The 25596-nt window shown below is 40.2% G+C and overlaps 3 protein-coding genes across 9 annotated transcripts in view; 2 read left to right on the top strand and 1 right to left on the bottom strand.

Annotated features, from left to right (window-relative positions):
* Positions 1-928: 928 nt before the first annotated feature.
* On the bottom strand, positions 929-4766 carry LOC122398998 (E3 ubiquitin-protein ligase RNF169-like). The gene is made up of 4 exons (XM_043399294.1): positions 4275-4766; positions 2997-3857; positions 2783-2914; positions 929-2688 (listed from the first exon to the last, which is right to left on the bottom strand). The coding sequence occupies exons 1-4, from the start codon at positions 4624-4626 to the stop codon at positions 1424-1426; spliced, it is 2610 nt and encodes an 869-aa protein (XP_043255229.1). The 5' UTR covers positions 4627-4766; the 3' UTR covers positions 929-1423.
* Positions 4767-6334: 1568 nt separating this feature from the next.
* LOC122404215 (protein argonaute-2) lies at positions 6335-12466 on the top strand. Of its 2 annotated transcripts, none has more exons than XM_043408154.1 (15): positions 6335-6571; positions 6713-7791; positions 7887-8228; positions 8417-8617; positions 8845-8971; positions 9098-9477; positions 9554-9673; positions 9752-10028; positions 10114-10272; positions 10348-10513; positions 10696-10786; positions 10868-11031; positions 11139-11412; positions 11756-11940; positions 12028-12466. In XM_043408154.1, exons 1-15 carry the CDS (start codon positions 6562-6564, stop codon positions 12113-12115), a joined length of 3663 nt encoding a protein of 1220 aa, XP_043264089.1. In that variant the 5' UTR covers positions 6335-6561; the 3' UTR covers positions 12116-12466. The 2 variants fall into 2 exon arrangements, with proteins under 2 accessions (XP_043264089.1, XP_043264083.1); XM_043408148.1 differs by having other exon boundaries at positions 6707-7791.
* A 632-nt stretch (positions 12467-13098) lies between these two features.
* The window catches only part of LOC122398304 (protein FAM13A), a 30836-nt gene continuing 18338 nt past the window's right edge, over positions 13099-25596 (top strand). For 2 of the 6 annotated variants that reach the window (XM_043398066.1, XM_043398034.1), the window contains exons 1-5: positions 15171-15349; positions 18244-18941; positions 20806-21063; positions 21837-22218; positions 22298-22541. In XM_043398066.1, the coding sequence (XP_043254001.1) occupies positions 20863-21063; positions 21837-22218; positions 22298-22541 (827 nt within the window). In that variant the 5' untranslated portion in view covers positions 15171-15349; positions 18244-18941; positions 20806-20862. Of the gene's footprint in view, positions 13228-15170; positions 15350-15440; positions 15815-16081; positions 16332-18243; positions 18942-20805; positions 21064-21836; positions 22219-22297; positions 22542-25596 lie in introns of those variants that run through there. The other 4 variants (XM_043398050.1, XM_043398075.1, XM_043398058.1 and 1 more) reach the window with 4 other exon arrangements.

The raw sequence follows: 25596 nt of genomic DNA, 5'->3' as shown, positions 1-25596 counted from the left end.
AGGATTTATTCAACACTGGAACTACCACGAACCAGTCAAAATGGCCGGTTCGTAATTTCTAATAAAACTTGTAAGAAATTTACTCGACTGAATTTTCGAAAATTTATCGTAATTTTTCATAAGAGAATATATAAACACTTATTTCTTTGGTACAAATAAACACGCTATAATTGTCGGTAGTTCCAGCGTTAACACAACTCCGTGACGTACGATTTAATTATAAACAATTTTTCAAACGTACACCGTTTAATTTAGTTCAATTTGTTAAAATGCGTTAATTCTGATATATCGCCAAGAGGTTAATATAATTGTTCGTTATTTGAAATTTTCCATCCGAACGAGAATTTCGACCATCTGAAATTTCCACTTGTCGCAAGATTTCTTCGACCATACTCGCTCATTTCATTAGGAGTCGCGATTTTTTTTTCTTTCTTTCTTTTTTTTTCTCCTTTTTTTTTTTCTTTTTAACGTAGTAACTTTTAAAGCTATGATTTTAATCTCATGAATCGATCCCATCTTCTCTGTAACAGTTAAATCTGTTTTCCATCGATCACCGTTTCGTCTAAAAAAAAACAAAAATAAAAACAAAGCTGAGAGAATAAAAATATTCGCGCAGAAGCTCGTTTATCTGGAATAATTGCTTCCAAAGACAGCATCGAATTGTAAATCACACCGAGAAATATTGCAAAACGCTTTTACATACGTTCGTTAAATATATATATTTTCTATAACGCATCGATACCTCTTATTAAAGATGGGCTTATAGTTATTGATAAAATATAGATAATTAGCGATATGAACGTAAACATATTATCGATATACCGATAAAATATCGCTAATACGTAATACATACGGTATCTCAACTTTCCCTCGAGGGTCGCTTACGATATTTACAGATAAGCTTGGAAAACTAACCCCCTGCAAAGAATATCTAACCTATTAATTTGCTGGTGGTGTGTAACCACGTAACGAACGAATCTTTTCTAAAAAAAAAAAAAAAAAAAAGGAGAAACGCTTCGAGACGGTAAATCGCGATTACGATTCAAGTTACGCTTAAACGAACAAAACATAAATGAATTATACGTAATTAATTATACATATTTTATTATCGATAATTTAAGGTTATATCGATAAACGTAACAACGTTATCGATAAGACAAAAAAAACGAATGTTATCGATAAGATATCGATAATTAATAAGCCCATCCGAACCTCTTGCTCTTTTTTCATTTTCTTTACGGCCACATTAATATATCCAGGTACGCATTTGATGCCACGCAAATAATTCGATTAAGATACGTAAACTATTGTACAAGAAGAAATTCAAACCTCTGTTTTTTTTTTTTTTTTTTTACAATTTATAGGAACATCCGTTTGGAGGGTTCGCAGTTTAGATGCAACGACCAATGATAAGTATCTTATTTTATTTTACACGCTTCGGTGGTCTGCGGCGTTTCTTAGCCTCGGTGTTCACGGTATGATTCAGAATCGAGGGTTTGGCAGTGCGCGGATCCATTGATTTCTGTACACCCCTACCGACGTTGATTTTGTACAAGTCCAACTTGACCGTCTCGCTCTCGATCGCCTTTTTCGATCGTCTGGTTCTACCGGCTATTCTTTCCATCTCGTCGAACTTCGCCTGCAATCTCTGCGCCAGTTCGAAATCTTCTTTCTCCTGTATAACCAGTCTCTCCATTCGTTCCTGTTCCTTGACGATCTCCTCGTCCGAGAGGGCGCCCTTCTCCGTACTCATCACCAACTCTGTGGTGTTGTTATTCTCGGACACGCACTCCTGCGCCTCGCTGCACGACTCGGACGAATTGTAATTGTCGCTGTTCGCGGAAGAGCTGTTCCCTCGTCGCGACTTTCGCGCCGTTTTCCTCGACTCGGAACTGCCCGCGTTGCAACCCGAACCCACGGACGCGTCGCTTTTCTCGGAACTCTCCGTGCTGGACTGTTTCGCCCGACACACCACGCGCTGTTTCGACTTCGATAAGGCGACTCTGGTAAACTTAGTTCTACTCCTCTTTTCCACCGTTACGTGCACGTCGTCCGTCTTGTACTCGAGGTCCTCCTTCCTGCACAACCTCTTCCTCGTGTTCCTCTTCGCGGTCACTTCCGGTTCCGAGTTTAAGGAAGACACTCTGCTCGAACTCTTTTTATCCGCGTTCGTCTTTCTCCTTTTTATCCTCTCGGCGATGTTCTCCATTGTCACGTCGTCCTCCGGTTGCATCGCGAACTCATCGTCGCACGGCGAGCTGATCTTTACAGACGCGGACGACGAGGTCGAATTTCTCGCCTCGGTTTCGTCCGTGTATTTCGCGTTCCTTGCGTCCTTTTTCACCCACAGGTTTCGTTGCCGTTTAGATTTGCACACCATGCCGTTTCTCGCGTGCGGTTTCCACGATTTCTGTATCTTATCGATATCCATGTGCTCGTCCAACGTTAACTTCTTGCTAACCTTAGTGCCATTGATTATTCTATTCGTGTTTCTCGCGTAATTCTTGTTAGAATCGAACGACAGCTCCGACGTGAAATCAATTTTACGTATGTTGTCGTGAATTTGAGACTTTGTTATTTTAGTGGAAATAAGGTGCGACTGATCGAAGGACGTTGACGGCTTCTGCTCCAACCCATCCGTATCTTCCTTGTACGCGTCCTTTTCTTTGAAACTCTGTTTCGTTTTGCCTACGAACAAAAATGCTGTATTTAAAAAAATAAGTGAAAACATTTAATAATACCGATGTAATCTCTGTTGTATCGTGATCTAAAATTAACTTACCACGGAACGCGCTCCACGAGCACCCAATAATTCGTTTCAGATGTGCCTGCGACGGGGCTTTAGGTACAACATTAGATATCCTTTTAAGGACAGGAACGACTCTAATTAATTTTGGATCTATTTGCCTTCCATCTGCAACGCAATGTTATATAATTTCTTCGAAGGTATTAAAAATTTAAGGAAACTTTAATACGATACAAAATGTGATTACAACCTGTGGATGTTTTTAATGGCGTTCTTGGCATAGCTTTTATTGGCTTGAAATGATGAATCTCTTGATTGATACTGTCATGGCTTCCAGCGCTTTCTGCACTTCCCATTCTTTCGTCGTCGTCGCCCAACGTCATACACACCTCCACTCCTAAACTTTTCTTTTTACTGTTCACAACATCGTTCGGTACGTTCAATTCCTCTTTGCTCTGAGTGCCATATATTTTTGAAGAGGACGTTCCGGGCTCCATGGTGCAATTCGACGTACAAGGATCGATCATCTTTGTGACTGCTTGATGCTTTAAAGTTCTCGAGATGGCATTGTGTATAGGAATTGGTTTCTGGCAACAAAATTTCGCCAGAGTATCGTTACATTCACCGGACGTGTCGTTGTTTTTTATACTAGAAGCATATCTCTCCGCGCGTATTTTCGATATCAATGCGATATTCTGTCTTCTTAAACCCGAACTATCTTGATGCTCTAAAATAGTTTCCTTTTCGCATTCAGAGCCGTGAAACTTCGCTCTGTACGGATTCATTTCCGTCACAGCGGCGACATTAAATTTTGACATTTGAAAAGAACTATTAGAGGTGCTAGGATAATCGTTATAATATTTAGAGATATCTTTGTGCTTATCCGCGATTTGCTTTTTCGCCAATGATTTCGCGAGCAATTGATCTTGAGCTAATTGAGCCAACTGTTGCTGTTGCTCCTCCTCTTGGATCTTGCGAATCAAAGCCTCGCTGGCCATCTGTTCAGCCTTCCTTTGACATCGTATTTCCTCCTCAGCCATTTGAAGTTGCACTTCATATTCCCGGCGAATTTCTCCAGCCACGCTGAGTATTTTATCAGTGGCGGTAAAACCTACGCGAAAGAAGAAATTTTATATTTCTGTACAGAACCGACGGAACGCGCGTCAAAACTTTTTGCACAAGAGTCGAGTCTCCGTTTCCTTTAAGAATAACGCAAAATCTACAGACGGATGAAAAATTTAGTAGGAGTATAAATGATAAAACACGCTTAAAAAAGGAAAGATAGATAACGGTGTAGTTGAAAACACGGATGAAGAAAAATTATTTCTTCGAAAAATGTCATAATCAAATTATCGCGAAGACTGTATTTTGATCAATATTTAAGTCCATCCGAGTTGTTATTAATTCGTGGTACATACCTGTATAAATCTATACATACGTACGTTCATTCATACATGTACGAGTGTGTGTATATGCTTCTAACAGAGGTTATGTTACGTTTGTTTATCCTGTCTCATAAGAAACTCACCAGCATCCAATTCGATGTCTTTATCGTCGCCGTTGTACTTGTCCTCAACCTCTTTCGGGAACTTCGTTCGGATTAGTTCCCAGAGTCCGTTATTTACTAAAGTTTCGGTCTTGGTTGCAGTACGTAGCCAAGAACCGACCCGTACTCTACAGAGAGGACAGCTCAGGCTATTGTGTTCGAAAGTACCTTTCAGACATCTTAGACAGAGATTGTGCGTGCACGGCAGCGTTACTGGCTCGATCAGGATGCTACAGCACACTGGACATATTAAATCTCGAAGGCTAATATCCACCGATGATTGTGACAAAGAAATATCAAACAGTTTTGACGTTCGCTTCAAATACGTCGCCATCTTGCCATCATTCTTCGAAGAAACACAACAGCCACTGCCACCATCGCGAGAACCGTGGTTCTCTTACTGAATGGAACGTTCGCGGTTCAGCCAATCTGAATCTGAATCGGATTCTGCATAAACATGTATAGGTAAATGTGATGCGTTCGAAATTAATCGACAACTTTCTACCACTCGATGCATGCCTCTGTGCATGCTTCTAATGCCACTAGAACCAAATTTCTTAATTATCGATGGAGAGCAAAGCGACAAGTTTAGTTTTTAATCTCTTCGTCGGAAACGGCTCATCTAAGCAAATTGTACATGTGAATATTATATTGGTTCTATGTTCCATTATGCAACGAATGTGCAATAAATTCTGGCGTAATTTAAACAGTGGCGTGTAATATGCGCTTGCGTAGATTATATTTAGACGTTTATAACGTACATACATGGGAAACGAATAAATATGAATTTTTAGAACCGAGTATTATAATTGGCGCCTGAGACATTTAATTTAAGTGATCGTCACCACCGGGATCTATTAATTTTTGCCGTGAGAGGAGGAAGTCACCAGCTAGAGTACCAACCAAGACACCTGCCACAAAGAATATAGGATTCTGCCGATAGCCTAGGGGCATTTGTAAGGTTGGCAACGCGAGTGGCGCCAGCTGGAGGCATGAGACAGAGAACTAGCGCCCACTTTCGTCTCCGTATCCCGCCATTCCGGCACGATTATTCGTTTGCAAATAAAACTGTTATATAGCTAGACGTGAAGTGATTCATTTACCTGGCATTCCCACAAGATCTTAGTTGTTGCTTGTTGCTAGAACTAGAGACTTTCTCTCCAAGCGAAAAGTATGGATCACTATGGTGAACAGCCACGAGCATCTTAAGCACCAACGATAGATATCAATTATTTGACCAAGACTTTTGAAATTAGAATATAGAATTTTAGAATATGTTAAAGAACATAGATTGAGCGAGAATTTCAGGTTAAGAACCATCAGTATAGACATTTGACTTAATTTCCCCGAAAAAAATTGTGCCATAAAAAAATTTTAATATTAAAATCTTAAACATATCATACATGACAACAAAATTAGGAATATTATGCATTGTATCTTGTATACTTGTCACAATCATCATATCATATGCATATGGCATGTTGTGTTAAATTACAATCCTAGAATTTAAAAGGATCCATTCTACGGATTAACAATAAAATATACTTACCCTTTTTTTTTTTGCTATAAAAGATATTTGTTCTAAAATATCTTGCAACTTCTTAATATTTAACTAGGAAAGTATTGTAAGACTATATTTAAAAGGAATAAAAATGCGAAACGAAAACTGACTTTCCTTTGTCTCAAGAAAGTCCTTTTTGAGAGTGGCACGCGGCAATGTCCTCGAGAGCCTTGAATTTATGGGCCTGCGTCGTCGAAGCCATCGGGCCCGGCGCACATGGCTCACCATGACCTAAAGTTCAGGTCCTAAACCTAAACAAGGTCTAGACTAGAGCCTTCCTCCGGGGACGACCAGTTTTAGTTTTTTTTATAGTATTGATTTACATTGCAGCGTTAAAGGCACTAGGGACGTTTGAATTTCCGATTGGTAGTTAGAATGTATCTAACACCTAGGTATCTAGTGAGGACAGAATCGATTAATCCGTATGTAAAATCGTTTACATTTACAATTTAATAGTTGGCAAGACTTAAATCAGTTAAAGTATAGTTAAAATTCGTTCATTAATGCCCATAGTTTTATGTAAAAGATGATTAACTTTATATGGAAAGGGTAATATAATATCAGTTAATAATCGAACATATGTCAGAGAACCGTTAATGTACACTGTATTAATCGATCTACTAAAGAAGATAGAGATTTGTATTATTAAAGATCTGTAAAAAGTATAATTACTTTTAACTTCTATGAACGATTATCGACGTCATAAAGATGGCAAAAGGTATTTAAGTACATCTATCTGCGTAATACTATTAATGTCACACTATTTAATACTGCTCATATTATTCAAATAAATCTACTAAATTTGCATGCTATTTAATAATACATATAAAACTGATTTATCTTTCTCATATAGAAACAGGAAAGAAAAGTGATAAAAAAGGTGGGAAGTCAGATAATTCAGAACAGCAACAACCATCTGGATCAAAACAACAGCAGCAACCATCTGGATCGGAACAACAGCAGCAACCATCTGGATCAGAACAACAGCAGCCATCTGAACCAAGACAACAACAACAATTACCTGCTTCAAGTCAACAGCAACAATGGCCACACGTATCAGGACAGCAACAACAACGGCCACCTGGCCCAGGACAAGAGCAACAACGGCCTCCTGGCCCAGGACAACAGCAACAACGGCCATCTGGCCCAGGACAACAGCAACAACGGCCACCTGGCCCGGGACAACAGCAACAACGGCCACCTGGCCCAGGACAACAGCAACAACGGCCACCTGCCTGGGGACAACAGCAACAACGGCCACCTGGTCCAGGACAACAGCAACAACGGCCACCTGGCCCAGGACAACAGCAACAATGGCAACCTGGTCCAGGACAACAGGAACAACGGCCACCTGGCCCGGGACAACAGCAACAACGGCCACCTGGCCCAGGACAACAGCAACAACGGTCACCTGGCCCAGGACAACAGCAACAACGGCCACCTGGCCCAGGACAACAGCAACAATGGCAACCTGGTCCAGGACAACAGCAACAACGGCCACCTGGCCCAGGACAACAGCAACAATGGCAACCTGGTCCAGGACAACAGGAACAACGGCCACCTGGCCCGGGACAACAGCAACAATGGCAACCTGGTCCAGGACAACAGCAACAACGGCCACCTGGCCCAGGACAACAGCAACAATGGCAACCTGGTCCAGGACAACAGGAACAACGGCCACCTGGCCCGGGACAACAGCAACAACGGCCACCTGGCCCAGGGCAACAGCAACAACGGTCATCTGAACCTGGACAACAACAACAACAGCCTCCTGGACCAGGACAGCAGCAACAACGGCCACCTGAACCAGGACACCAACAACAGCAGACATCTGAGTCACAGCAATTATGTGATTTAGAAACGGCAGTGTCTAAAACATCTTTGAGCAAACCAAGTGTGCCTATGGAAACTGCTTTAGAAGGTCTACTGCCGCATGTGGTAATATGATACATACGTGCAGTAATGGTATATTGTTATTTTGATACCTATAGTAACAATCAATATACTTTTTTATTTTTTATTTTTTCATTTAGCCACCGATTGTAACCAGAAGTTCGGTGACTGGAAGATATATTGTACCATATACATTGCAAAATCAGTACATGAGTCAAATACCAAAGAGAAGTGGTCTTGGTGGAGGGAGAGCGGGTAGACCTATTACGGTGGAGACAAATATGTTTAAAATTGTTTTTAATAAAAATTTTCAAGAGAACATTATCCACTACGACGTGGTCATCGAACCAGATAAACCAAAGTTTTTAATGAGGCCAGTTTTTGAGCTATATCGAAAGAAGAATTTTCCAAATAGGTACCCAGCATTTGATGGGAAACAAAATGCATACAGTGCGCAGGAGCTTCCATTTGGCGATCGCAGTGTAAGTAAACAATTCATGGTTTATTATCGCGCTTAATATTATTTATAATTTACGGCAAATATTTTCTATGTATAGCAAGATGTCATACGCGTGTATTACAAAAAAATTCAGTTTGATTATAATTTTTCATTCGTATTTATTAAAGTGAATATATTATTTTACAAGTTACGTTTAATAATTTTTTATAGAAAGAACAAGAAATAAAAGTTTTTGACGAAGAACGCCAACAAGAAAGAAGCTTCAAAATGTATATGAAAAAGGTTGCATCTCTTAATTTAGCATGGTTGAAAAATATAAAGTATGGTCTAGTTGAATTACACTCGGAACAAAGATGTGTGCAGGCTTTGGATGTTATTCTACAGCATGGGTCTGCAAATCACCATGTTTCAGTAAGTCGATTTACAATATTAATAATTTACGCGTTAGAATAACTTTGATAGCAGTATTAAACAATCCAAATTATAATAATTGTTTTTGTACCAAGAGAATTTAAAATGTATTAAAACTTAAATGTTTCGTTTTATTCAATTACTAATTAGAATGTATAATTTATGAAGTATAGTCTATAATTATGCTATAATAACATAAATTGTAGTAAATGCTACTGTTTATACAGGTGGGCAGTTCACTGTTTCCAGCTCCTGAACCAGGTAGAGTTGTATCAATATCAGGTGGTATGGATTTATGGATCGGTTTATTTCAATCTGCTATAGTTGGATGGAGACCTTACTTGAACGTCGATGGTAATACATTAGCATAATTGTATTTGTTTTATTCAACGTAATAAGCAAAACATATACAACAAATTTTTATTATACTTAAATATAAGTACGTTTAATGCGTTTAATTGTAATAAATTTTATATTTAGTTGCGCACAAAGCATTTCCTATGCCCCAGTCAGTTATTAATCTGATGAAAGAGCTTTGCCAAGATCCCAGAAGTCGTACACCGCTACAGCATGTAACTGCAAAGGATGTAGAATATAATTCTGAAAAGATAACGAAGTTTTTAAAAGGATTGAAAATTCAATATGAAATACCTGGTCAACCACATAGCAAAAGAACTTACCGTGTAAACGGATTAGTCGGCTGTCCAAGAAACAATGAATTTCGTTTAGACGATGGCAGTATGTGCACGGTTGAAAATTATTTTTTACAAACAAAAAAGTATAGGCTGGAATTTCCTGATCTACCCTGCCTTTGGGTAGGATCCCGGAATAGTGAAAAGAAAATACATTTACCCGTAGAGGTATATAAAGACAATTTACAATTTATGTTAGTATCATAAAAAAAAACATCGATTAATTTTTATTCGTGTTCCTCAGTTATGTACAATTGTGGCTGGACAAGTCACGCAAAAGAAAATGGATGAAACTCAAACGTCGAAAATGATTCGTTACGCGGCAACTGACACCCACACACGTAAACAAAGAATTATGAACGGCGTAAGGAATTTTATGCATGTATACACCCGTCAGGAATAGTACGTTTTTAACCGTATTAATGTCGACGTGGTTTTTTAGTTCGCAAAAATGAGATTAAACCAACAACCAACTTTGATGAAAGAGTTTGACCTTTCTGTCCAAGGGGAATTTGAAAAAGTACCAGCCAGAGTCCTTCAGGCCCCCAAATTAAAGTATAAAGAAAACGAAGTTAATGTATTTAAAGGAGTATGGCGTGCGGATAAATTTTTAAGTTCATGCGAATTACCAGACAATTCATGGACTATTTTGAATTTAGACAGATACGTTCAAGATCGTGAGTTATATGATGGTTTGCACAATAAATTGCAAGCCGGTGGTTAGTATATCGTTATTAAGCCGTTATCTATAACGCAACTGATAACAGAATTATAATAATAATTATTTCCTATGTTTTCCTTTAGGTAAATTTGTCAATATGTGGATTGGCAAAGCACTAACTCCATTTACGACTTTAAGTGTACAAAGAAATATTAATAATATCTTGCAGTATTTTACAGAGAAAAAGGAACAAAATTTAAGATTAGTGGTCGTAATAATTCCAAATTTAGACGATGCATACAGTAAGCAAAGAAGATTACATAATTCGTTCGATAGTGGGAACGTTCTTGAACAATTTTCTAATTTTTTTTTTCCAGGTATAGTGAAGCAAATTTCCGAGCTGAAAATAACGGGTGGTATAGTAACCCAATGTTTAAAGTCTCAAACGTTAAAAAAATTGAGCGACGCAACGATTACAAATATTTTACTCAAAATAAATTCGAAGCTCAATGGCGTTAATCATACATTTGCTCCTACATTTCGGTAATATTATTTTTCTTTAACGAGTATAATTTACGCGGCGTAACTATTAAACTTTAACAGTTTTTATTTTAATACGTTTCGTCCTAAACGTTTTTCGAGATATTTTTTAGGAGTACTTGCTAAGTTGAAAAAAAAAAAAATAGAAATGACGCTAACTGCGTATGAAATATTGTTTGTTTTAGGCCGGCCTGTTTAGCCGTACCATGTATGTTAGTTGGCGCGGACGTCACCCATCCATCTCCCGATGCTGTAAACATACCATCGATCGCTGCTGTAAATACCTTCGATTACAATTCCTTAAAATATCATCTTATTTAATATGCGCGCATCTTGATTACCATTTTTATAATATAGGTCGCCGCGAGTCACGATCCCAATGCTTTCCGGTATAACATTGAACTAAGACTTCAGCCGCCAAGAGAAGAGATCATTCAAGATCTCCAAATGATAATGCACAAGCAGTTGCTTTACTTTTTCCGGGCGACCGGGAAGAAGCCTATAAAAATTATCTTTTATCGGTAAATATTATTTAATAGGTACCCCATTATAATGTATATAGGTCGAAGGTACGGTTTAACTATAAAAAAAATGAACTGAACAAATATCTCTTTTCGCGTGTGTACAGAGACGGCGTGAGCGAAGGCCAACTTGCCCAAGTGATGCATTTTGAAATATCCGCGATAAAAAAAGCTATCGCGAATTTAGAAAAAGACGGTCAGCATAAAATAGCGCTTACGTTCCTCGTGGTGCAAAAGAGACACCACATACGACTTTTCCCTACCGATCAGAGGAATTCCGACGATAGGAATTTCAACGTGCAAGCGGGTACCATTGTCGACACGGAAATCACGCATCCAACTTTCATAGACTTCTATCTCGTATCGCACGCTAGTATTCAAGTACGTTAGCAGATTTCCGGTGTACCGTCTATATTATGATTTTTATTTATATTACGTGTACACTATAAACTTTTGAAAATTTATTAATACAAACGCTGACGATGATCAACGCTAGAACTACCGACGATTATAGCGTGTTCGTTTGCACCAAAGGAATTGAAACGATAGATACGCGATGAATTTTCAAAAAATTCGGTCGAGTAAATTTTTTAGAAGTTTTATTAGAAATGGGTAATTTCGACTGGTTTGGTAGTTCCAGCGTTAATCGTATATAATTAATTATCGGTAAAAATAATTTCTGCTTTCAACTAAGTTTGTCGATACGTTTAACGACTTTTTATAGGGTACTGCGAGGCCTACAAAATACAGATGTATATGCGATGAAAATAAGATGACGGAAGACGAAATTGAACAGCTAACATATTACCTTTGTCATATGTTCGCACGTTGCACAAAATCGGTTAGTTATCCTGCGCCTACCTATTACGCTCATTTAGCTGCTTTCAGAGCCAGAGCACTGATACGCAAGTAAGTTACACGCATAGATACATAATTTAATATAAGTGTGTATTAAAATAACAAATTGCTATATATCTGTAATTTACATATGTGCAGCGTTTCCTTAAACATGGAGAATCTGATAGGCGAGCAACAAAAGAACATGACTTTACAAATGACAAATTCACCGATGTTTTTTGTGTAAAAATTTATACATATATATATATATTATTCTATATTTTTGCTTTTGAAACGGACATGTTACTATGCTTTTGGCAATTTTTATACAATTAATTAATTAATATGTCAATGAATAGTTGTTGCATTATATTATTCGGTAAATCATATTATCTTTTATTAAAACGAGAATACGATATGTTTTATTTTATCATGTTAAGAAATAATTTTAATTATTTTATTCGAAACTTTTGATCGGCATCGCTAAGTTTCGTGACTTGTTCGTGAAATGGAACCTTAGCCGAAAGAATCACGATGCTATTCCTTTTATTTATATTTGAGTATGTATAATCTACTACAATCCGCGATGTAATCTGCTTACGTGTAACATTCAATAAAACTAATAAAAAATACTAAAAACTTTCTATGCACATTACCTATGTTTTCTGTCCGTAAATGTGTTTAAAATAAACCATTAAAGACATTTGTACCTTTGAAATTTCTGTTGCTGTTTTCATTCGTTAAAAACGTACGTACAAGGTTACGAAAATAAAAATTTCGTTACATTTTACTTCGTACGTCAATGGAATACTGAAATTTATTATTGAGACTGAATATAAAATTGATACACGGTACTATCATAACGAAACGTAGCTAAGAATGTTATCTGGAACGTCGTACTATCGTCGAATCGTAGTCATAGCAATCGATTCTCTTTAAACGCGACGTCCAACTAATATGGCGCATCTTGGTTCAGTGTCGGTATCTGGGATAACGATAGCTACACTTAATTAACTCTATCGTGCTTCCCAAGTCGTGTTCCGATATATTTATTTTATTTAAAGTCTTCTGATCGAGACTTTAAATCGAACATTGTGCCAGAGTATTGCTCGCATCACGCGTTCGTGTATTTGCATATACCATTCACCAGTGTAAACGTAAATTTTATCGATCGGTTAAACCGTTTATTTTCCACACTTTCTGTTCGTTGAATAAGCTGCTGGTGAAACGTTAATTCGCAGTGATGGGATTCGTTTGTTTCGATGCACACAACCTCAAAGTCCTTCGCGAGTTTTAAAGAAAACAAAAGTCGTGCAGACGGATCGGAAAACGAGCATATCGGCGATATTAAGCACCCACGTATGTTCTTACCTTATAATTACTTTGAACATGAAAAGAAGCTGACAACCGTTCAGTATGCATGCACATTTATTGGGAATAGAAAATACGGTCGTGGGCGTCGAGTGTTAACCTTAACGCGACGAAAAGATACTAGAATCAAAACGTACAGGAATTAAAATTGTAACGCGTGTCTTAATCCGTAGTTGCGTGAAATAAAATAGCGTGCACGTTCGATGATCATGCATGTACATCGCTTCCAAGGGGTCATTGCACGCCTATGTTCTATTCTCGTTGACACAGCATCGCGTTATGCAGATCGTACGAATAACGTATTACTACGCGTGGAATGCTCCCATAAAATTTTATATTCCGACTGTCGGTTTACAGCGACCGAAGGCATTCCAAATTGTTTCTCGTCGATCGCGACGAGGGGGGGAAAAAAAAAGGAATGCGCAAGGTTGCGAGCTCGTTCGTAGTATTTTTCAGATGCGACGGTTAAACGACAAGTTTCAACGTTACGATTGGAATTTTCAAAGTCGCGAACGCGGAATGAAAAATGGCGAAACGGGTATAGAAGTAGACGCGTTCTATTTTTATTTAACTTCCACGGGGGAAAAATAATTGAAATCGTACGTGATCGCGCAGGGGGGAAAGCTGATGCGCGAAATTTATGGGGGAAGTCGCAATTCCATTCATGGAGCTCGTCAGACTCAATGGGGTTTTGAGGACGCGTAGGGTGGGTTACAATCCCCTCCTATAGAGAAGATCTAAAGTTGAAGGTCACGTATCCCCTTGGAAAAGTTCTACGCCGAACAAGAAATTCGCTATTACACGCGGAAGACGAAACAACGATTTTTCAAACGTTACAGCGCCGTGGTTTTAACGATGTCGTTGTTTAGCACAGATAAATGCAATGTTTGAAAAGTTGGCTACATTGGTGTCGCGTTCCCTCTGTTGGGGTTAGGACTTGGGGCTTACAGAGTTCGGTAAAATGGTAATTGATAAACGATTGGAAGTCTGATTATTTACAGATTACAATTTGTAATCGACATATTGACTACGATCACACTACAGTTACCAAATGTAATCTCGACTCATTACACTTACAATTATAATCACGATTATAACCTAGTCATTACAACTAATACAGTTTCACGAATGCACGTAAAGCTTGCGAAATTTCTTCGATTCGTGGATTTTGTTAATTTCCAACACATGTACGAACAAAGCTGATTGTATATCGATCGTTCGTAAATTAGGTATTCGTAGTAACCGATTGATGCCAGAGGCCATAACGAATGTATTAACCAATTGACACCATTGTGTTTCGATTTATCGAAAAGGTTAAAAAGTCAAATAACATAATGAAACATTAACCCTTTACCATGCAATGACGAGACTATACCGGTCATTAAATCTGATATATTAAAATTAACACGTTTTCGTATTCGCGAAATAAATCTGTTCCTTGTTTGCGAGCATTGGAAATTTAAACATAATCAAATAGTATGTACGATGCGCAGGAAAACGTGAGATATATATGTTTTAATAAATATTGACTCCCAACGTACGAGTATTTTCGCGATTCAGTGGATCTTCGATTCTCCTTGCTCTCTTTTTGTTTTCTTCCGGCATCGGTCTTTCCTCGTTTCTTATCCTTTCACTGTCCCACCTTTATTCTCTTATTCTTCGTATCGGTAAGTCTCGTTTTCTTTCGTCGATCCTTCGTTTTCTCCCCCTCCCCTCCCCTCCCGCCGGTCCGAGTTCCTTTCGGTCTCCCCCTCTCCCCGCGCCCAGTAACTCGCTTGCTCTCCGCGCGAATGCTTCACGTGACCAGAACGGTCTATTGATTCTTGGAGGCAGTGCATGCGCCCTCGTCCTCGTGATATCTGCTGCCAAGGGGGTATTATAGGTACGCGGGCACGGTGGAAGCTCTGTGTCGTGTTCCGTTCGCCAACGACAGAGACGGGCAAGAGGGGCTGTCGGGTACATAGTGACGAAGGGGTGAATCTGGGGGAGGGACGAGGACACGGAAGGGAGAGTCTACGGAGGATCGTGGCCGTAGAAACTTAGTATCGTTTCGTGTGGCCGATGGTGCATGATACGTTCCGATCGTTATGATTACCATAGTTTTCTTCAGGTACACATACACACATCTTCTGTAAATTGGTGCCTCGCGTTTTTGGAAGCTTTTCCTTTCGATCTATAGTCTCGTGCCTACACCGGAAATCTGTCCGTACGCTCGGTGGAAATGTCTGGTCGCGCAACCGAAAACCAGATGTGTACGAAGTTATTGCGTTCAATTTTTATAACAAAAAAAAAAAGTGCAGAGGAATCTAGTCGAGTGGATGTGCACTCGTCCCCCTAAAGATAGTGCAGTTTCAAATATTGCGAACTTTCCGTTACCGACGATATCGTGCGTCCGTCTTATTGCGGCCAAGTATTTCATTTTTTTGCCACGGGTGTACGAATGGCTACCTAGTTTGTTTACGTGATTTCGGTTTCCCGTTCTTTCGCCTGGTTCGCGTTCTCGCGTTCGCCTTACGTCGTATAACCGACACGCAGTACGCGACGGTGTTGCTTCTACGTGTTTTTTTGAACATAGGTGAATCCAGTATGCGTAGTTTATTAATTTTGCGCGAAATACGTCGCACGTTTGGCGACACGGGCTGGTTGGTCGATCGACATTATTTTCGTTCTGCTTTTACCAAAAGTAAACAATGCCGCGGTGTGTCGCGCTGCACGCCAGTCGTGTCACCATTGTGACGAAACCTCCTCACGGGAAAATTAGTTTCCCCGTTCACTGTACCTGTCCGTAGGATGAATTAAACGCACGTTTCGTTTCAGCCGTGTGAAATATTAATTGTTTGCCGGGGTATGGTCGGTGGAAACGACAGTGAAGTCACAAGTTAAGTGACATTCGAAGATAGGTGAATGAGAACAGTCGAACAGAAGGACTTCGAGGAGAAGAACGTTTGTTGCGTCAACCGACATCGATTACCGTACACCAGTAATCGAAACGAACCTTTCGTATGTCGATTCCATCGACTGTACTTTCGTCGCGACGTCGAATCAATCAACGAATTGTTTTTTATTGCATCGGGCCAGTGACCCTTCGTAACGTAAATATTTAACGTATTTTTTTTAATTATGATTTGGCGATACGAGTTATTTTCTACGAAAACGCTCTCGAGTAAACGATATTCTTATCGTAGTTTATTTCTGCTAGCGAATTGAAACTTCTTCGCCAACCAATTAATGTAGATTCACGTTCGCGTAGTTCTGCGCCGAGGAAAGTTCTGGAACGGAGGAAATATTCGCATTTGTCCCGCTCGGTAACAGCCACTGGTATTTCAATCGAATCGCGTTCGATCGAAAAAGGGATAATCTTTTGTTACCTAAAATTCTTTGCACCAGAGTTGATTAAAGAATATATGGAGAATTCAGAATTTATGAATATTCTTCGCGATGTCGAACGTTCAAGACGTTCCGGATCATTCAAAATTCACGAAGCTTAAGGTTAATTGTTGCTAACAGAACGCTACCACCGTTACAAAAAAAAGTTCATTTCGAATAAATTATTACAATAGAGAAACATTTATTCCTTGGTAACATATCGGTTTTTATTTTCATTTCACATCTGAATTTGGTTAACCAAAATTTCGATTCCTATTTTTTAAAATTGATAAACGATAACTCTGTCTGTTGGATGCGAGCACGTGTGAAATATTTCTCTGGGAAAAATTTTAATGGGAGATTCTAGAAGCCAAAATAAGACGAAAATCCAGAATACCAATTTCTTGACTGAGGCTTCATTAACAAAATTAAAAAATTTCAAGTCATTATGAAAAAATTATTTTCGTTTGCGGGGGTCGATTACAATCATTTTTGGTCATTACACATACCCCCAAAATTGTACCCACTTTCGAGAAAAAAATTCGAGAAGGTGTGAAATTTTTCGACAAAATTCAAAAATTACAAATCGTTCTGGAAAAATTATTTTCGGTTGCGGGGGTCGATTACAAGCATTTTTGGTGAATACACATACCCCTGAAATCCTACCCACTTTCGAGAAAAAAATTCGAGAAGGTATGAAATTTTTCGACAAAATTAAAAAATTTCAAATCGTTCTGGAAAAATTATTTTCGGTTGAGAGGGTCGATTACAATCATTTTTGGTCATTACACATACCTCTGAAATCCTACCCACTTTCGAGAAAAAAATTCGAGAAGGTGTGAAATTTTTCGACAAATATAAAAAATTTCAAATCGTTCTGGAAAAATTATTTTCGGTTGAGAGGGTCGATTATAATCATTTTTGGTTATTACACATGCCCCCAAAATCGTACCCACTTTCGAGAAAAAAATTCAAGAAGGTGTGAAAGTTTTAGACGAAAAAAAAATTTTAAATCATTTTGAAAAAATTATTTTCGGTTGCGGGGGTCGATTACAATCATTTTTGGTCATTACACATACCTCTGAAATCCTACCCACTTTCGAGAAAAAAATTCAAGAAGGTGTGAAATTTTTCGACAAAAATCAAAAATTACAAATCGTTTTGAAAAAATTATTTTCGATTGCGGGGGTCGATTACAATCATTTTTGGTCATTACACATATCTCTGAAATCCTACCCACTTTCGAGAAAAAAATTCGAGAAGGTGTAAAATTTTTCGACAAAACTAAAAAATTTCAAATCGTTTTGAAAAAATTATTTTCGGGCGCGGGGGTCAATTACAATAATTTTTGGTGAATAGACATACCTCCGAAATCCTGCGTATTCTTGAGAAAAAAATTCAGTTCTGGCGGAACTTTAAACGTTAATAACCTTTTAACGAAGCCTCCATCAATAGATTGGTATTCTTGATTTTCGTCCTATTTTGGCCTCTAAAATCTCCTATTAGAATTCTTCCCTGGTTGATCGAACACCCTTGTACAGAGCGTTTCTCTTGCACATCCGGTTATCTTCGTCATTTTTGCTGATACAAAACAACGTATCGGGACAAAATTTATAGATCGTTCGTGTGTGATTTCAGAAAGGAGACGCGGTAAAAGCTCGGGGAAGCACGTGGACCATGCCAGGGCAAGAAGCGAAGTGGTGACCTAAAACTCATCCCCGGCCCTGACCCTCGATGCTTACGCTACGGCTGGTGTCGACTCACTTCTTGAAGCAGCCATAGGCAGTGCCCTTCGCCTCAGAGAAAGGGCCCGCTATGCAATGTGCCGTGATAGGGATATGAACCCAAAACTAATCGAGTCAAACGTTCCCATTTTAACGTCGTATCGGTTGCCGGCGTCGGCTTAAAAGTTTAAAACTATTTGAGAGAGGTTCCGCGCGGACTACGTCGTCGACGAAGAAACACTTCTTCGCCGACGTATTCTCAAATCGAGAATTTCGTGCTCAAGCAACCCCGTCATCCTGGTCCACGTGAACCATTTACCTCCTCCCCCTCCCTCCCCCACAGACATCGTTCCTTACCCTACTACGTTCGTACAATCTCTGTCCGTTCTCTTCATCTATCGATCCCCCCCCCCAGCTCCCTGTGATCGAGACTTCGTAGCTCGATAAGTGATCGGTGACGTATGAAAGGAAGAGACGACTCATCGCGAGGACAGCCAACCCGAATCGACGATAACCAGCCAAGAGAAACTTGCGGAAGGTGTAGCGCGAGGATAAGCTGCCAGGCTGAACTCCGTTTATTTCAATCTGTGGAGGGTCGCGAGGGAGTGCATTGTGAGTTAATTCTTATTTCTAAAGCTTCGTTCTCATTGGTCGGTCGCCGGCCGCGACGGACAAGCGATGTTCGGTGGTTGACTGAAAATTTTCCACGCACGTTAGACCCTCGTTTAACGACGAGAAATCGGATACCGCCAGTCGACGATCGGCAGGTGTCGTAACCGAATTCTATTTCGAGTTAACGAAGGACTATACCCGGGGTGTCAATTTTACTTTAATCAAGAACGTTTTTACGCGTTCGCCCAACAGTCGGCAACCAAATTGAAACTGAGTCACGTTTTAAGAACCTGAAAACTTAAAAACAATTGTTCGATCGGTTGCTATGTGACATTGTCCGATCTGACCGTAGAGAACAGCAAGTATTTAGAACCCAAAAAATAACGTTCATAAATACCATATAATTCGATCTTTTAGGTTATGTGTAACAGTTATTCCGAATCGAAGTTCTTCGTAACAGTTTTCGACCAGAACATTTATACAGGGTGTTCGGCCACCTCTGGGACAAATTTTAATGGGAGATTTTACAGGCTAAAATAATATCAATTTCTTGCGTGAGGCTTTATTAAACAGTTATTAAAAAATTTCAAATCACTCGGAAAAAAATTATTTCTCGGTTGCGGGGGTCAATTACAATAATTTTTGGTGAATAGACCTATCCCCGAAATCCTACCCACTTTCGAGAAAAAAATTCGAGAAGGTGTGAAATTTTTCGACAAAATTCAAAAATTACAAATCGTTCTAGAAAAATTATTTTCGGTTGCAGGTGTCAATTACAATAATTTTTGGTTAATAGACCTACCCCCGAAATCCTACCCACTTTCGAGAAAAAAATTCGAGAAGGTGTGAAATTTTTCGACAAAATTCAAAAATTACTAATCGTTCTAGAAAAATTATTTTCGATTGCGGGGGTCAGTTACAATCATTTTTGGTGAATAGACCTACCCCCGAAATCCTACCCACTTTCGAGAAAAAAATTCGAGAAGGTGTGAAATTTTTCGACAAAACTAAAAAATTTCAAATCGTTCTGGAAAAATTATTTTCCGTTGCGGGGGTCAATTATAATAATTTTTGGTTAATAGACCTACCCCCGAAATCCTACCCATTTGCTAGAAAAAAATTCAGTATGGTCGGAACTTTAAACGTTAATAACTTTTTAACGAAGGCTCCATCAACAAATTAGCATTCTTGATTTTCGTCTTATTTTGGCTTCTAGAATCTTCCATTACAATTTTTTCCAGGGGTGTCCGAACACCCTGTATAACGGTTTGAAACAATTATTTTCTGAACTCTCGCAAGCCCCGACCATAATCCTTTGACACATAACGATTGTTCTGACGGTTTTCGGTAAACGGTCGCGATCAGACAATAGGGATCGTTGTGCTCGATGCACACGCTCGATGGTTTATTTACACGAGTTAGAGGACGCAGTCGTTGTCGCAGTCCTCTCGTATTATGAGAATACGACGCGTAGAAAGTTTATCGATCGCGAGCCACTCACGAAGAAACGTTATATAGCAGGTACCCTTTGTTCGAGGCGCGATCGTCGACCGTTAATAAACGTACACTGGGTAGTCGAAGAGATTGCCCCTGGATGGAATTCGCATTTGGCGAACATAATTTATGGAAAAGGTTATTTCGCTGAAATGCCTCGTTTCTTGCAATTAAACCTGTACCGTCAGATTTGACGCGAACGGGTAATTGTTTTCCTTGTTAACGCGAAATTAATTGACAAAGGACAGGGAGAAAATAATAATTGGGAAAGTATCGTTGTTCACTTTTGTATCGAATTGTTTGAATATCATCAATATATGTGTCGCATCAGTCCCGTCGCTATCAGTAATTGAAACGCCGTTGTTTCCAGTACGAGCCGACCGGGCGTGAAAGTAGAAGCTCGTTTGTCCGTTCTGTGGTCCGTTTAATGGGGGTAGAGAAAAACTCTGGTGTTTGTCGGTTTGATCAGTGCGGCAGCGGGTCGCGGTGTAGGCAAAGTGGGATGAGACGCCCTCAGCAAGATCATCATCATCAGCATCACCACAACAACCACCACCACAACCACCATCACCATCACCACCATGGATCTTCGACGAGCCCTACACGCTCTAGACAAGCACTCGACAAGGTAATACACTCTTTAAATCTAATTAATGTTTCTTTCCGCCATCGATATTGGTTTCGAACGAATGGTAACTCTTTACGTTCCCTGCGATCAGGCAATATTTTACATTACGCTGCTTGTTTTTACAGGATTAAAATTTGTACGAACCAAACATAATCATACATGAATTAAATTTTGTTTCATAAACGTAGAGGAAATTCTAAATAAGTACTGTCCTCCGCTGACTTACAAGTCCCGTGTGGCAGGAGCGCGAGAAAAGTAGAAGGGATACACCTATTCCCACGTACACATCGGACTCTGGTTCGCTATTCGCCGCGGCAGTTGCACGCGCATCTGAACTGGCTGAGAGCAAGGGAGCAAGATAGATAGATGGGGCGGTCCGGACTCCTCTCGCCCCTGTGCCGTCCCGCGGGACTTCCAAGTCAGCGGACCACACAGTATATCGTTCGCGAAATAAATAAACGTTGGTCACGCCGCGTTTCCGAGAAGAAGGAACCTTCGAGTTGTTGTGACGGTTCCGCTCTAGCTCGCACGAGCACCGACCGTTGGAGTCGCTGACGTCATCGTGTAGAAAAAAACATTTCTTTCTCCTTCGAAAGTATAACGACAGATACGTAAAGTTCGGCCTGCGTTCCTAACCTCTATTTTCGCATCGGTTCGATCGTATCGCTGAAATGAAATTAAACGTTTCAACGGTTCGCTCGATATTTTTTTTTTTACGGTAAACGGTTTCGTTGCTATTTTCGCAATTACAATTGGACGATGCTTGACCGAAGGACGAGTCCCGTTTGGCGAAAGTGAAACGCGTACTGGCAATATCGTTGCTGGGCCGTAACGGCGGATCCACGAGGATATTCGGCGCGCGGCTGGACCTGGTGGAGTCGTACCTAGACACGGGCGTACCGTTCGTGGTGCATCGACTGTGCAGTTACATCGAGGCCCATGGATTCCAAAGTGCCGCCGTGTTCCGTCTGTCCGGAGGTAGCCCGAGATTGGCCGAGAGGCTGAGGGCAGCCTTCGAGAGAAGAGGCGATGCCGATTTGGAAGCGGCTGCGTGTCCACCGACCGCGGCTACGCTTCTACGCCAATATCTCAAGGAACTGCCGCAACCTGTCGTCCCGTCGACGCTCGTTGCCAGGCTGCTGACCATTCATGCTCGTAAGCGTTTTCTATTAATCCTGCACGATCCATCGTTCGCTGTAAAACGATACGCGAAATTTACGAGAGCACCTTGCAGAGAATTATGGGGACGATCGCGATCGTTGGATCGGTTTGACGAAAGAGCTTCTGTCCAGCCTACCGTCCTCTCACTATCGCTTGCTCGGCTACCTGGCGATCTACCTGAGCAAGTACGAAGCCAGGCATGGACGAGGCGCCGGCGTATGCGGCGTGTTCGCACCCGTGATCCTACCTCACGTTCCACCTGCCACCACGCTCCTGAGGGACATCCTTGCTGAGGCTTCCGAACTCTTTCCCGACTGGTAAGTTATAAATTGTTCTATACCAGCGTAAATAACGCTCGTCCAAAAACGTTGAATAAATTTATTTAAAGATAATTAGATATTCTACAGGAGAAGACGATCTTACCACGGTGGTGCCTTGGTTATTGACCGACGCTCCAGGTCGAAGGTAGTTAGCTCTTCCAGTGTATCTTGTGATAGATTTAAACACGTAAACACAGGTGGCCGTACAAATAAGCGCCCGGAATGCCAGTTCCATGAACAACCGGGGGGAACCGGCAAATTTCCAAGGCATCGCTGTGTGTTTTATAGCCCGCGTCTTTTCATTCTTCTCTTCCTGTCGGTTGACACTTTTGGTACTATACGGTGATAACTTGATGGCTAGGCATGCCGATTGGCCGTAGCTTAATAGCAACGCCTGCTCTCACACGCATTGTCGTTATTGGCTGAGTCGTACAGGGACAGAGTAGGATAGGAGAAGACTGAGAGGCATTGGCGTAACCGTACGCTAAAAATACTAGCCATGAATGGAACAAAAGTGTATATCTCGTGGTTATGGAGACCCTGCTACTATGTAGCGTGACGTCAGAGCGGGCCTCTATGGAGGGAATAAGGCAGCGCGTAGACTTTCTCTCCTTACCCTTGCACCGTTTAGTTTGTGGGTGCCTAGCCAACAAGTCATCTCTGTATACGTGTCTTTTTACGATTCTTAATATCTCTATTAAAGCATATACGATAAACATGTTGGAATCCGGGTGGTCAAGTAATGCTCCTTTTGTATCATAAGAGTTTATTCATTTACGTTGAACTCGTGCCGAACTCAACTATGAAGAATAACGGAATTTGCAATGGAAATTCATTCTTGGACAAGGCGGTAACACCCGCAGACTTCTTGTTCAACTCTTAAGGCCCTGGGCCCCGCGGTCCGGAGGTATACAGGATGTTCGGCCAACCCTGGGAAAAATTTTAATGGGAGATTTTAAAGGCTAAAATAAGACAAAAATCAAGAATATCAATTTCTTGCGTGAGGCTTCATTAAACAGTTATTAAAAAATTTCAAATCACTCGGAAAAAATTATTTTTTTTCTCGAAACTCGATAGGATTTTAAGTGTATGTCTAATGACCAAAAATGATTGTAATTGACCCCCGCGACCGAAAATAATTTTTCCAGAACGATTTGAAATTTTTTAGTTTTGTCGAAAAATTTCACACCTCGAATTTTTTTCTCGAAAATGACCAGGATTTCGGGGGTCTGTCTATTCACCAAAAATGATTGTAATTGACCCCCGCGATCGAAAACAATTTTTCCAGAACGATTTGAAATTTTTTTTTCTCGTTGAAAAAAGGCACCTAATTATATTTTCGGTAAGGAATTTTTTTCTCGAAAGTGTGTAGGAATTCGGGGGTATGTATAATGACCAAAAATGATTGTAATTGACCTCCGCAACCGATAATAATTTTTCCAGAACGATTTGAAATTTTTGAATTTCATTGTTAATAACTTTTTAACGAAGCCTCGTCAAGAAATTAATATTCTTGATTTTCGTCTTATTTTGGCCTCTAGATTCGCTCGTTAGAATTTTTCTCAGGGGTGGCCGAACACCCTGTATATGTCTTAGCAATAGTAGTGGAGGAGGACCCTTAGATTTAGTGACTAAGGAGCCTTGTGACTAACAGACGATGACGTATCGATGTTTGGCCTATTGGTCATCCGACAAACATATTCGTTCCAATTGTTAGTGAATGCAATAACAATAAAGTTAATCTTACGGTATAGTTGACGCTTTTAACAAAACTGTACATCGCAATCCCGTTTGTCCCTAAATAGCTAATATCTATTCCAGCGTGGTGCAATAAAATGATTTGTTAGGAAAAAAAAAAAAGGAAGGATAAACGAGTTCACGATTCGTGCGGACCCCGTGTTGGAAAACACACGTTGCGAGGCAATTACGAAACTGGCCATTATCGCATAGTTAGCACTTCGCCGGAGCTAAATCGATCGGTCCACAACCTACGCACGTTGTAAGCACGTGCCGAAGGCGCTGGCGTCGGATTCACTCGCGTGCATCGTTTCGACGCGAGTCGAATTCGGTCCCTCGGTACGAGCAGGTACGATTTTCTCCGCGACGAGTGCATCGAGACACGCGAAGCACTTCGTACAAACGAACAATAATTATGTCACTAAATTTATAAAATCGTCGAAGAACTTAATAATTTTTACTATCTTTTAGGAATTTGATAAAGAAACGGATATCGACGTCGATGGTTGTTTCACAAAATAAAGTTTCTTCGTTACCCCCCATACGTTTCTGGATTGTTCTCAATGTCAGATACAGGTCATGCTATCATAGATTAATGAACAGGTCTTGACATTTACTATTACACCACGATGATAAATATGATAATTTTAGGGATTAATAGTCCAAACGTGATACAAGAGGTCTTGCAGTATGTTTCTCCATAATAAAAATTTTTCTTATTACGATATCTTTCTTACAGGTCCGTCCATCGGTAAACACACTCTGCGTTATAATTATTTAATTTAACGAGGACGAGGGGATATCGTTTCTATGAAAAAAGATTTCAGGGCCCCCGAGGTTAATCGACCGTTAGGTGAAATTTCAGCACAGCGAAACTTTCACCGATCGGCACGTCGCGTGCATCGAATTCTTTTCTAATCGGTTCGTGCGTCAGCGGGAATTTACATCCGTAGAATCATTCGTCGACCTTCTGCGATCGATGCCAATAATCGAGTCGCGCGGCGTTCGTCATCCTGTTGAAAATACGCGTCATGGACCTGATGTAACCTTGTTTAAATTATTCAACGTCGACGGACGTTCTTGACGCCTCCATATTTATTTCCCTTTGATGTTCGTGGTGCCCGCTTCTCGCATAACAACGTCGCGAATTCATTTTTCTCGCGATTCGCCATATCGAATAACCAAAATACGTACAGGAGCAAAAGAAATACGCATATTGATTATAAATAGACCGCGGATGTTTATGCATTTATGGGAAATTTTAATTTTCAAAAAAGATACGAAGCAAGATACGAATTAATATATTTAGGGATTT

The sequence above is a fragment of the Colletes gigas genome, unplaced genomic scaffold (genome assembly GCF_013123115.1).
Source record: "Colletes gigas isolate AHSC1104 unplaced genomic scaffold, ASM1312311v1 Colletes_gigas_Sc00002, whole genome shotgun sequence".
Lineage (NCBI taxonomy): Eukaryota > Metazoa > Arthropoda > Insecta > Hymenoptera > Colletidae > Colletes > Colletes gigas.
This window is presented reverse-complemented; position numbering and strand designations above follow the sequence as displayed.

Bases quoted from the DNA above. Each gene is read 5' to 3' on its own strand.
- LOC122398998 (XM_043399294.1), bottom strand. From the start codon at position 4,626: ATGGCGACGTATTTGAAGCGAACGTCAAAACTGTTTGATATTTCTTTG. The intron at 2,915-2,996 runs GTTGTAATCACA...ATTGCGTTGCAG, and splicing joins GCCATTAAAAACATCCACAG to ATGGAAGGCAAATAGATCCA. The intron at 2,689-2,782 runs GTAAGTTAATTT...TTTTGTTCGTAG, and splicing joins CTCGTGGAGCGCGTTCCGTG to GCAAAACGAAACAGAGTTTC.
- LOC122404215 (XM_043408148.1), top strand. The intron at 9,478-9,553 runs GTATATAAAGAC...CGTGTTCCTCAG, and splicing joins AAATACATTTACCCGTAGAG to TTATGTACAATTGTGGCTGG. The intron at 10,029-10,113 runs GTTAGTATATCG...GTTTTCCTTTAG, and splicing joins CAATAAATTGCAAGCCGGTG to GTAAATTTGTCAATATGTGG.